A 13,220-nucleotide genomic window follows, 5' to 3' on the forward strand; every position below is an offset into this window, starting at 1 on the left:
CCCCCCCCCCAGCCCCACCCAGGGATACGGGCCCACTTACCAAGATAATGAGCTTGACCTCAGCGTACCCATTAAGCCAGAACTCTCTATTGCTGTTCTTGACTTCCAACTTGTAACGGCGACACCACCCCTTCCACCTTCCCACTTCATCGCCCGGAGGAGGGGCCGCCCCCGGCGCGGCTGCGGCTGCGGCTGCGGCTGCGGTGGCCCCGGGTTTGCCCTTTTTGCCTTTGTCAACCATCTTGCCGTGGAGTTCTCAGCTTCTCACGGCCTGCCCAATTTTTGCTGTTCCCGGCCAGGCCTGGCCTTTGAGCGAGCCGAATGCCCACCGACCTGCTTGGAGGCCGCGCTCAGCCAACGGCCGGGAACGACGAGCGAAGGCCAGCGCTTAGCGCCCTCTCGACGCGCACCTAGTCTCTGCACGCGAGTCCCCTCCGCCCAGCCGCGCCCCCGCGCCCGGCAGCAAGCGCCTCGAGTGTCCGCGGCCGCCCAGACCCTGCGCGGGAGCCCCCGCCCCCAAGCCGGCTCCGGTGGTGGTCCCGCCTCCACGCGGAGCGCTCCCCACGCGGAGCGCTCCCCACGCGAGGCCTCTGGGGGTGCCGGGGGCTGTAGCCGCTGCTCCCGCCTTCGGGTCGGGTTGGCTGAAACTGTGGCCGCCTGGGGCAGTCGCGCCCAGAGCCCCGAGGGCGCATTGGCACTCGTTTGAAAATGTAACGCGACTTTTACACAAGGCAGCACGAGCAAGCAGAAGTGTTCCGGGTTTAGCAGCCCTGATTTTACGATCACATGTGGGCTGAAATGGGTGACAGCGTGCGAACTCAGCGGCGGGAGGGAGAAGACGATGGTGCTTGCGAAGGTGCCCGCGACGGTGCCCGAGAGGGTGCTTCCGAGGGTGGCTCCGACAGGCCGCGTTGCTTCATGGTTGCCCTTGTAGGTGCCCTTGGGCTTCCCCTTGGGGGTACCCTTGTGGGTGAGATGGGTTCCTGGGTGGGGGAGGCACCGGTTTTGGTTTCGATTCCCAGAGCTTTTTTCATGGTATTCCTCATCGTCTTGGTGACCACAGTCGCATCGATGAGACACACGATTGCCGCTGTGAGACACAGGGACTGTCAGACACAAGACCATATGCGGGAAGGAAAGGCGGGGTTATTCTGCAGCTTCTTAGCAGCCTGTCCTCCCTATCCGGGCGGCGGGCGTGCAGCCTCCTGTCCCCCTCTGACCCTCCACTACCTTCCTGGTGTCTGCCCAGTCGGCTGCTGCAGCCCATTCTGGCATTCCCAGAGAAAGGGTTTTTGGAAATAGGCTTTTCTGCCAGTGACGGCCTTGCCTAAGGTCTGAGGCACCAGGACGAGAGTAGGGCACTGATCCTAGGAGGCTCCGGGTGGCTGTGGGCCTCCCGAGAAGGCCCCTCAGTGGAAAGGACTCTTGGGCTATGTTTGAAAAGGCAGGAAGGAGTTTCCAAGGGGACCAACTGGGAGGAGAACTCCAGGTACTGGACAGGGGTCTCCAAGGAATCTGGTGTGGCTGAGACGTATGGAGCCGGTGAGGGTGGGGGCAGAGTTGAGGCTGGGGAGGTGCAGGATCTGGGACTTCATCAAGAGGGGAGGGGAGGTTCCCGATTCAGAAAGCCCACTTGTCGCAAGATGAATGGAAAGCGAACCAGGCTGGCGGCAGGGAGACCAGTGGAGGGTGGTAGGAGCCCCTGCCATCCAGGTAAGGATTGATGGAGACCAGGGCGTGGGAGCTCCTGGCAGGTAGGAGAAGGCTTGGTGGCTGAGTTAGCAGATGGGGGTCAGCGGGCTACAGCACACTAGATTCCAAGTGCTCCCCAGCTCCTGTCTACCTTGTATGTTTCTCTTTACTGTCACTTAATCCCTGGCTGCCTTCATGAACTTTTCCCAGATAGGTCTTGCTCTAGCTAATCTGTGAGCTCCCTAAGGGGGAAGGGACTCTATCTCCAACACTGAGCTCAGGCGCAGTCCAATGGGATCGACAAACATTTACTGATCATAGAATGAATTCAAAGAACTTAAACTTTTTTTTTTCTGGATTAATTTCTGTTCCCATAGCTTAACTTCTTGAATCAAAGTCTCACCACCCCGTTCCACACCCCCTATCTTCCAAGCATTTAATCTGCCATTTCTTGTGGTCTTCATATGATGAGGATTTGTCCCAGCCTTGTGAGCCAGGGTAAGGTATTTAACCTCAGTTCCCATATCTGTAAAAATGAGAGTTATAGAGATTAAAACAGAACGTGCCTAGCCTGGTGTGGGAACTTCTTTTCCTTCCTCAACCAGGCTGAGGCACTCACTTTTGACAATGCACTTTTTCTTTTCTACAATCATTTTTTTTCTTGTGATTTAAAGTATGATTTTCTAGTCCAGAAAAGTCAAAGTCCTACTTATAGATAAAAAGAACATCTTGTTGCAACATTTAAAAAAATAGTGTGTATGATTTTCAAAAGAGATTCTGTAGGTTTGTTTTCGTACCTATTTGGAGAATGAGCTTAGAGTTTGTGCAACCTCAAATCTTCTGAAGAAGTCAGCACAAGAAAGAGAAAGGGTGGTGGCGATGGTGTTCTATAAATGAAATAATGATAGTCTGCCAGTTTCCCTTTTCCAAAGAGTCTTGAAATACTGATCTTAAATGGAGTCATGAAGGCCTCTACTTACCCCTCCAACGTAGAATAAATGACTTCTTTCCTTTTCTTCCATCGCCAAGACGGCAACTACGAAAAGGAACACAGCAGTAATGAAACTGTTGATAAGATCCTGCAATACAGAATTGAAAATTGTCAACTTCACATGAAAATGTAATTTCATAAAATATTTAAATTGGTCAGTTACCCATCTAAGGATGGATGCCTTTTAAAAACTTTCCCTTTGAGGAACCCTCCTGCACTGTTGGTGGGAATGTAAATTGATACAGCCACTATGGAGAACAGTATGGAGGTTCCTTAAAAAACTAAAAATAGAACTACCATATGACCCAGCAATCCCACTACTGGGCATATACCCTGAGAAAACCATCATTCAAAAAGAGTCATGCACCACAATGTTCATTGCAGCACTATTTACAATAGCCAGGACATGGAAGCAACCTAAATGCCCATCAACAGACGAATGGATAAAGAAGCTGTGGTACATATATACAATGGTATATTACTCAGCCATAAAAAGGAACGAAATTGGGTCATTTGTAGAGACGTGGTTGGACCTAGAGACTGTCATACAGAGTGAAGTAAGTCAGAAAGAGAAAAACAAATACCATATGCTAACACATATGTATAGAATCTAAAAAAAAAAAAAAGGTTCTGATGAACCTGGTTACAGGGCAGGAATAAAGAGGTAGACACAGAGAATGGACTTGAGGACTTGGGGTGGGAGGGGGGCGAAGTGAGAGTGGCATCGACATATATACACTACCAAATGTAAAATAGATAGCTAGTGGGAAGCAGCAGCATAGCACAGGGAGATTCTGTGCTTTGCAACGACCTACAGGGGTGGGATAGGGAGGATGGGAGGGAGGCTCAAGAGGGAGGGGATATGGGGACAAGTGTATGCATATGGCTGATTTGCTTTGTTGTGCAACAGAAACTAACACAGTATTGTGAAGCAATTATACTCCAATAAAGATCTATTAAAAAACAAAAAAAAATCCAAAATAAACTTTCCATTTGATTAATATTAAGAGGAACTCTCAGCAGCGTAATTCTTATATCTTCCAGAGACATGAGTTTATGTGATTATAAGGTTCTGGATAGGATCGTCAGTAGAAATGGGTTTAACTTCATTAAAGAACACTCTTAAAAAAAAAAAAAAGCTGACAACTTTTCCATCAGACTTTTTAAAGGTCATAGGAAAATGGGCAAGAAAAAAACCTAGAGGTCTAGGGGCCTCACCCATATTGACCCTCCATAAATATGATCTTATTGAAGTTTTGTATTTTAAATTAATGTAAATTCTGCATTCTATTCCATAATACATTTGTTTTAATATAAAAATAAAAATTTAGATGAACACTTTACTGATTTAATTCTACTTCCAAATCTGCAAATCAGTAGAACTGATACTTTGGAAGTTGGATCATATTTATTCTTTAGGGTCCCACATCCCAAGAAGCAGGAACCCATCTGAGGAGCTAGCCTGATGTTCTGGAGTGAAAATGACTTTCTCTCTTTCCTAAAACGGCCAGAATTGAGTCTGCCTTGACATCTATAGGCTATCTGTGTCCTTCTTTTTGGACATTGATACTGGGTTCTTCAAATGCTGGCCCAATCTGTTTCTTCATGTGCTAAATAAAGGATGAGGATGAGTGGGAGGGGGCACACTCCTGAGGATAAGCACAGCCTGGGCTTTGGTAGCACAGTGATAATGAAAGAGAAGGTTCTCACTGAGTCAGCGGCACCAGTGTTGGAGGATGAGTAAAACCCCGGGGTCCTTTAACCTCCATACGGCCCAGGTAACTAATCTGAACATTTTAAGTTTTTACGTCTTGGTGGCATGACTTGGTAGTGTCAGCTTGGCTGGTGCACTTGCCCAAACACAGCGAAGAGCCCTGCTGTCTGATCATAATGGGTCTAAGTGGAGCTCCTCAGCGTGCCGAGTGTTTCCCCTCTTATTACCTCATTTAACCCTCACAAACACCCTCCAAAGTCAGTATGGCTAGGATCACCATTTTAAGAAGATGTAACAGAGGCTTAGAGAAGTTCATTAAATCGACTATGATTGAATATCTGGCAAGGAGTGGAGTCAGAACTCAACTCACTATTGCCTCCCATCAGGGACACCCAAATAAGGAGGAAATGATCTATCCCCCAAGGTTGGCAGTGCAGCACCCATCTTTGGCATTTTCTGTGGAATGGGTAATGGAGGGTCAAAATGGTATGGGACAAATAAGGACAAATAATTGGCCTGCCAAGTCCTAGATGTATGACCTGGGGCGTGTTTTATCACCCCTCTGTGCCAACAGGCTAGGATCTTAGTTCCCTGACCAATGAATGAATGTGTGCCCCCTTCAGTGGAAGTGCGGAGTCTTAACCACTGGACCACCAGGGAGTTCCCCCAACAGGCTTTTTTTTTTAAACATCTTTATTGGAGTATAATTGCTTTACAATGGTGTGTTAGTTTCTGCTTTACAACAAAATGAATCAGTTATATATATATATATATATATATATATGTTCCCATATCTCTTCCCTCTTGCGTCTCCCTCCCTCCCACCCTCCCTATCCCACCCCTCCAGGCGGTCACAAAGCACGGAGCTGATCTCCCTGTGCTATGCGTCTGCTTCCCACTAGCTATCTACCTTACGTTTGGTAGTGTATATATGTCCATGCCTCTCTCTCGCTTTGTCACAGCTCACCCTTCCCCCTCCCCATATCCTCAAGTCCATTCTCTAGTAGGTCTGTGTCTTTATTCCTGTCTTACCCCTAGGTTCTTCATGACATTTTTTTCCTTAAATTCCATATATATGTGTTAGCATACAGTACTTGTCTCTCTCTTTCTGACTTACTTCACTCTGTATGACAGACTCTAGGTCTATCCACCTCATTACAAATAGCTCAATTTCGTTTCTTTTTATGGCTGAGTAATATTCCATTGTACATATGTGCCACATCTTCTTTATCCATTCATCCGATGATGGACACTTCGGTTGTTTCCATCTCCGGGCTATTGTAAATAGAGCTGCAGTGAACATTGTGGTACATGACTCTTTTTGAATTATGGTTTTCTCAGGGTATATGCCCGGTAGTGGGATTGCTGTGTCGTATGGTAGTTCTATTTGTAGTTTTTAAGGAACTTGCATACTGTTCTCCGTAGTGGCTGTATCAATTTACATTCCCACCAGCAGTGCAAGAGGGTTCCCTTTTCTCCACACCCTCTCCAGCATTTATTGTTTCTAGATTTTTTGATTATGGCCATTCTGACTGGTGTGAGACAATATCTCATTGTAGTTTTGATTTGAATTTCTCTAATGATTGGTGATGTTGAGCATTCTTTCATGTGTTTGTTGGCAGTCTGTATATCTTCTTTGGAGAGATGTCTATTTAGGTCTTCTGCCCATTTTTGGATTGGGTTGTTTGTTTTTTTGTTATTAAGCTGCATGAGCTGCTTATAAATTTTGGAGATTAATCCTTTGTCAGTTGGTTCATTTGCAAATATTTTCTCCCATTCTGAGGGTTGTCTTTTGGTCTTGTTTATGGTTTCCTTTGCTGTGCAAAAGCTTTGAAGTTTCATTAGGTCCCATTTGTTTATTTTTGTTTTTATTTCCATTTCTCTAGGAGGTGGGTCAAAAAGGATCTTGCTGTGATTTATGTCATAGAGTGTCCTGCCTATGTTTTCCCCTAAGAGTTTGATGGTTTCTGGCCTTACACTTAGGTCTTTAATCCATTTTGAGCTTATTTTTGTGTATGGTGTTAGGGAGTGAGGCTAATTTTTAATATGGGGATAATGATTGGGATTCATTGCGTTCATCTGAGGATTAAATGGCACAATGAATCTGAAAGCATCACATGAGGTGTAGTGGGAATGCATCAAAGTGTAGATTCCTGATATCTGCCTTCAAGATAGTAAACTTTTCTGTGAACTTCTGGTGTTCTTCCTATTGAGACTGTTGAGCAAGGAGCCCTGTTGTGGAATGGGACTTGCCTCTTGGAGAGGCACTAATGTCTGTTATTTGGGCGCCTGGTGAGTAACACTGGAGGGGGCACGTGGTGCAGGGCTGGTGAGGGTTGGAAGTCAGCTCCAGTTGGGTTCTGTAGGCTGAGTGAGAGGTCTGCCCACACTGAGGCAGGTACAATGGTTTTCAGCTTTGCAGGAAGCGTAGGATCTGAGGATTGTGTAAACCAAGATATCAAAAAATGTGAACAAGGACCCAAGCGGAGTGTAAACTTATAAAATTAAAAATTAACTAACTGCAGTCTAGATCATTGAGAATTTGGACGAATGCACACTAATAATGATAACAGTAACAAAACAAATGCAGACTCGGTCTCCCTAGCCAATTGTTGACTCCCTGTCAGAATTCCATCTCCTCGCTGGACTATTGGACATTATAGTTTACTGTGGTCCTTACTTGCAAGGAAGTGCTCTTCTGAACTGTCCCTTGGAAGTAATGCTTTCTTCGTACCTAACATTTCTATTGTAGCTCACATATCTTGAGCACTTACTATCTGTCACATACGGTGCCAAGGTGTTCATATGTGATCTCATTTGATTCTCACAACAAACTCTCATTATCCCCAATTTACAGATGGGTAAGCAACTTGCCTGGGGTTGCTCAGCCAGTAAGTGGCTATGACCCTCCTCAGTCTGACTTGAGAGCCCAAGGGTCTTCTCCTGACTCACACCCCCTCCCTTTTGCCTTAGACACAGACCCTCTTGTTGGCCTCATCTTTGACAAAGAGAAAGATACGTTCTCCCAGATGGGTAAAACTACAGCTGAGTCTTGCCATGTGCAAAAGCACTTCTGGTTTCCCCATAAATGTCATCCTTACTCATCATCTTTTTCTTTCTCCCTTTGACTGAATACCTTATTGACCCAAGTACCTGCCTCTGACACAGTGAGAGATGGGTTTGTGACTTGACTATTATTTTTTTATAAAGCCCCCAAACCGTTCCCTGAGATAAACAAAATTGTATAGAGTTAAAATTGGGAAAGAAAAAGATGCTTTGAGGGTGAATGCTTTTTTTTATTTTTTTAAATCATTGAATATTAGGAAGAAGTCAAACCTTTACACTTTGTTTCACAAAATGTGGTATTTGTAAGAAGGATGTATATACAATAAACATTATGCGGTATTTGTGCCTTGGGGTTCTCCAAACACATGGCAGAACCTGATCAGTCATCACCAGAATCTGAAGGGGACATTCTGAAGCTGATACCTTTTACTTGTAAATGTAAAGATATTGCTGGTAGTCTTGGAATCATCCCTTCAATAGAGTTCTAGTTAAATATGTTTATTATGTTCTTTCTTCTAGATTGCTTTCTATTGGAAAAGACATCAGCTTGACCAGAACTCAGTTTCTCGGACTGTATGGGGAAATACCTTCTTTACAGTGTAGAAGTGTTGAAAATATGGGCTATTCAGAAGACAATAATTATACTTCATACTTTTCTTGGGTACGCTGGTGACATAAGACTAGGGTGGGTAAAGTTGATAATGAAATCTAGCAATGAAGACAGTGACCCCACCACAGGTGGGGTGAGGAAAGCTGGCCACACCCTGGAGGACAGAAACAAGAAAAAGGCAGGGGCTTTGTATCACGCTCTGGGCTCCCATAGCTATCCAAAGAAAAGAGGATGCTCTCCCCCAAGGACAGAGGTAGCAAAAGGGGGCCTGGCTTTACCAGAGTCGCCCAGAGGCCTGCAGCTCTCCACAAGCTGGCCTGAGCTGCCCGTGACTGGGAACAGCTCCTCTCGCAGCACCTGCTTCATGCTTAGGAGACCCTGGCTCCTGCCTCTCCCTGAGGCTCTTCCTGGATGCTCCCCCTGGACCCTCCAGCAAAGCACGGGGCCTTGAGGCTCTCTCCAGCTCTCCAGCTTTATGGCCATGGGCCTTTGGAGGGCTCCGGTCCTCCTGACCGCAGCTGCTGACCTTGGTGCAGCCCTCAGTCGCCGACCCCCAAAGGCTTGTACCCTGCCCTCCACTCCAGGAAAATCAGTTCACCGTTCGTCGCACATTTTAAGGAAACCATGAGAAAATGGGAGCGGATTCAGAGAAGGTAAGATTTTGAGAACGTGAGGGAGACAAAGATGTAGGGAGGGTGAAGATAAACCAGCACAAGGCTATAGGGCATAAAGTCTGGAAAGAGTCTGGGCTTTAGAGTCAGACAGACCTGGGCCCAAATCTGAGTTTCCATGTGCCTAGATACAACCACGGGCAACACAGTCTCTTTAATCCAATTTTCTCATTTGTTAAAGGGGGAGTGGGGGACGACCACAACCTCACTGGGTTGTTGTGAGGATTAAATGAGGTAATCTATATGAAGAAGTACCTGGTGTGTGGCATGTGCTCAAAAACAGTTATTTTACCTTCCGCTCTTGAAAACTTCCATGGACAGAGATTTTAGTTTCCGCTCAGAAACCTCTCCGTGGTTGTAGCTCTCCAGAACTGAGAGGGTCTTCCACGTGTCCAATTAAAGCTGCTCAGAGATTGCTTCCTGTGCTTTCTGCTGCTGAGAGAGCTCAGCAGCCTTTCCAGAAAATCCCTCAGACGCTTGGAGAAAGTATTTTGAGTTTTAGTTCAATAGCAACCCATCCTACCTTACAGTTTAAAAAAAGGTACCATAAAAATGTATGATGTGGAAGAGGCATGGGCTCGGAGTTAGGATGGTTCACGGTGCAAAAGATAAAAGGGTAAAAGCCACCCAACTGCCTCAGGGGGTCCGACCCACACTTTGTAGCGAATATATTTACTTTGTGGCAAAGCCTTTTGTGATCTTTGCTTTAAACACATTTAAATGTTACAGGACCCCTATAGACAGCTCTTATCATCACGCTTTTCCTTCTCTGAATTTCCCAGATGGGGAAACTGAGGCTAAAGTTCTCACAGCTAGTAAGGTGGCAGGGCCAGGAACGGGGCCCATGTCTGTATCTGGACAAAACTATGCTTCCTGTCCAGTCTGTGAGGATACAGAGCCTCAGAGTCCGGAATGAGAAGGATTTTTCTGTGACCTGAGGAATTAGCTTTGGGAATTTTTCAGTTGGTAAAGAGTATGAAATTCTGGAAAAAGCTATTGAAAAAGGCCATGCAGTGTCTTTTCCTGAATACTCCACCATACGGCACCCCTTTGGAAAAGCTGGACCCTTGACACATGAGAAGTTTGACTCTTGCACTCCTTCAGGGCACACGTGACAGTTTTCTGCCACTTAGCCATGTTGTAGAAACATGCTTTTTCGGAGGGACGTTTGTAATCTGTTAGAGAGGGTGCTGTTTGACAAGTAGAAGAAGCACGTGCTGTTTTACAAGCAATATACTACTGAATACACTGAGTAAAATTTTCTTTAGGACCAGCTGAAAAGTACCACGTGTTTAGGGCCGTAATGAGATGGAAGCAGGTGTGTGTGTTGGTTGTCCTATAGATGGAGGGGTTCAAGGAATCTTTCTGAGCTTTAGGCTAGTTTCCTCTCTGGGATTAGGGTGACACTCTGTCATAGCTCAGCTATGTCCTTGTCCAGAGAGATCTCTCTGTTGTGCTCCCTTGAAGAGAGCCTTTACTGTGGGGCTGAGGGCAAAGCTTATATGAAAATTATGAAAATGAACACTTACAAGTAAGGGCCAATGTAAATAAGTCATCGAGTGGTGAAGGGTTAGCATATATATTAGAATGAAAAAAAAGAACGATGCAGGTTTCCAGGACTGTGATTGCTATATAGGACTCCTGGGCTTCAGCAATGATGAAACAAACTAGTGCCCCTATGAGAAGGCCCTGCAGTAAAAGAAACAGGATTTGTTTTAATGCAAATGAGCTATTAAAAAACAAAATAAAATAAATGATCAGACTGTAAATCTGATTATATTGCAATTGCCTGTATTGTTTTGCACATATATATTATTTAAAAAATTCCTTACATGTTTAAGAAATGAAATAACACAGACAAAAATTGCACACAGTACAGAAGCTTCTTTCTCCTCCCTCATCCCAACCCTAGTCTATCTCCTTAAAAGTAATCACTGTTAACAGTGTATATTTCATACCAGAAAGAATTGTGTATATACAGGTCAAGTAAAGTAAATATATATTGATTTTGATAGAAAGAGTGAGGTAGAGTCCCAGCTTTCTTTCTTTCTGAACAGCTGTTGATTATCCCAACATCATTTATTGGGAAACACCACTGATCTGAAATCCAACCTTTATCATATACTAAATTTTCGTGTGTATTCGGGATGCTTTTGAAACTCTTTTCTTCTATTGAGTTGCTGATTTCTTTTCTAGTACTTCTGAAATTACAAGCAACTCATTTTATGTTGTATTATTGTCTGACTTAGTCCCCCTTTCAGTACTCATTCTCAGGTTATGTTTCTCATTTTTGTCTTGGTCAAGTTCCCGAAGCTAAGCCTGTTGGTATTTTAATTGGGATTTCCTTTAACTTATAATATGGAAAGATTACAAAATTTAGTCTTAACTCTTTAAGAACAAAGTATATCTTTCCGGTTATTTTAGTGGTTTTTAAAATATCTCTCAATAGAGTTCTAAAGTTTTCTTCATATAGGTCTTTCAAATTTATTTCATTTAATCTTAGATATTTTGTCATCTTGATTGCTATTGCAAAGAGAAATATTTTCTTCTATTTTAAGTTCTTGTTTGCTCATTTCTACTAATGAGTTAGTAGAATTTATCTTGTTCTAAATTGTTTCCCAGTTGATTTTATTTTTTAGATCTTTGATCATATCAGCTGTAAGAAATGATATATTTTGCCTCTTCTTTTCAAATAGTCATACTTATTCCTTTTTCCTGTCTGATTGTGGTGACTAGTGGGCATCCTCTTTGTTCCTCATTTTAATGGGAATACTTCTGAGGTTTAATTATATATGATGCTGACTTTGGGGTTTATTTTTATAATGTCAGTGAAATATCTGTGTATTCCTATTTAACTGGTCTCTCTCTTCTTCCCTTGTTCACTTTTTTTTTCACTCAGAGATGAAAGTTGAATTCTGTCAAATGTGTTCTGTACCCTATTTGATAGTGTCCTAATTTTTTCTTCTTTTACTTATGGTGGATTAGTTTAATAGAGTCCTAATATTGAATCATCCTTATGTTTCTTCTTCATGGTGTGTTTTGAAGAAGCACTGATGAGCATTTTCTGTTAATATATTAATACTGCTGCTTTGATACAAGTGAGATTTCTATTTAGTTTTCTTTTTCTGAACTTGGTCAGGTTTTGATATCAGTGTTACACTGACTTTGTAAAAATAGCTCAGAAATGTTTCTTCTTTCTCTATTCTTTGAAAAAGTTTGAATAGTATCAGAATTGCATCCCATGAAGGTTTGAAAAGAGTTAACCTGTGAAAAAGTCTGGGCCTGACACATTTCTGAAAGATACTCTCATTCCCCCCCCCCCCCCCCCCCCCCCCCCCCCCCGGTGCTTATATTGGTCTGTTCAGGTTTTTCTCTGTTCTGGGATCAGTTTTGGTAATTTATAGTTTCCCAGAAAATCAACTCTTTGATCCAATTATTCACATTTATTTGTTTTGCAAAGTGCTCCTGTGAATCCTTTCAGTTTCTTCGGGGTTTGCGTTATTTTCCCTTTCTGGTTTCTAACTTTAAATATACGTCCTCTTTTACCCCATTTTTTCCTGTTATATTGGCCAGTGGTTTATCAACTTTATTGGTCAAGTCTATTATTCTTGTTTGCTAATGTACACATTTCTGTTATTATCTCCATTGCTTCCCTAGTTCCCTTTGTGAGGGGAAACCTGAGGAATATAAAAGTGAGGGGTGGAGGGAAGCGTGCCAAATTTAGTAGCAAGGGTAGAGTGTGTGGGAGGAGCAGAGGGAGAGGAGGAAGAAAGGGGAGGCGAAACAATGTGGACCGGCAAAGGGAATTAGGGAAGTTTCCCCCAGGTGGCGCCCCTGGGAATCACTCACTCCCTGAGGCCGAAGCCGGCCTGCATCCGCTCTTGCATCCGCCCAGCGGGCAATCAGCTCTCTCTGCTCACCAGCCTAATGATCTTCAAGATTCTTGTGGGCGAGAAGAGAAATCGCTTGAGGCCGTCCCTGAATTTGGGCGGGAGTTTGGCGCGGCCCTCAGCACGCTTTTGTATGGCCTTCTTCTCTCGCTGGCTGGGGATCGCGGGTTGTGCAGTGGGCTTGAGTGTGGGTGCAGTGCGCCCCCGGGATGCTGAGGGCGCCGCGCTTGTGTCCCGCACCGAGCTTGTGGATGGCGCCGAGCGCTCGGGATGCGCCGCACGGGCGACGTTTAGTGAGCGGGAGGGACGCCCCCCGGATTTCGAGTCCCCCGAACGTGCGTTGTCGTCTTCAGGATTCATGGTGGACCCCCGGGCCTGGTGGTGTCTGACTGGCCCCTCGGCTCTGAGCCTGCACGGCGGCGGCCGGCTCTCCCCGGGGAGCCAGCGTCGCGCCCCAGCGGCTGCCGGCCGCCTCTCCCTCGCGCACTCAGCTCTGGCTGCCGGCAGACAAACCAAGCCCTTCAGCCGCCCTCGTAGCCACTGGGATGCGACGCCGGTGCCTAGCCTGGGCACTCAAGGTCCCCTC

At 45.0% G+C, this 13,220-nt stretch overlaps 2 protein-coding genes across 2 annotated transcripts in view; both read right to left on the reverse strand.

Annotated features, from left to right (window-relative positions):
• Positions 1-241, reverse strand: part of CMTM2 (CKLF like MARVEL transmembrane domain containing 2) — an 11,640-nt gene extending 11,399 nt beyond the window's left edge. The window contains exon 1 of the mRNA XM_027119926.1: positions 41-241. Coding sequence (XP_026975727.1) covers positions 41-241 — 201 coding nt within the window. The remainder of the gene's footprint in view (positions 1-40) is intronic.
• Positions 242-301: 60 nt separating this feature from the next.
• Positions 302-12,994, reverse strand: LOC113627392 (CKLF-like MARVEL transmembrane domain-containing protein 2B). Its single transcript, XM_027119927.1, is given in 5 exon segments — positions 302-1,106; positions 2,673-2,771; positions 10,274-10,339; positions 10,341-10,433; positions 12,665-12,994. Coding segments are annotated over 5 exon segments (876 nt in total). The 3' UTR covers positions 302-818.
• Positions 12,995-13,220: the final 226 nt, after the last annotated feature.

Source organism: Aethalodelphis obliquidens, unplaced genomic scaffold, assembly GCF_003676395.1.
Source record: "Aethalodelphis obliquidens isolate GAN/ISIS:26980383/991018 unplaced genomic scaffold, ASM367639v1 scaffold20, whole genome shotgun sequence".
In the NCBI taxonomy this organism is placed as follows: Eukaryota; Metazoa; Chordata; class Mammalia; order Artiodactyla; family Delphinidae; genus Aethalodelphis; species Aethalodelphis obliquidens.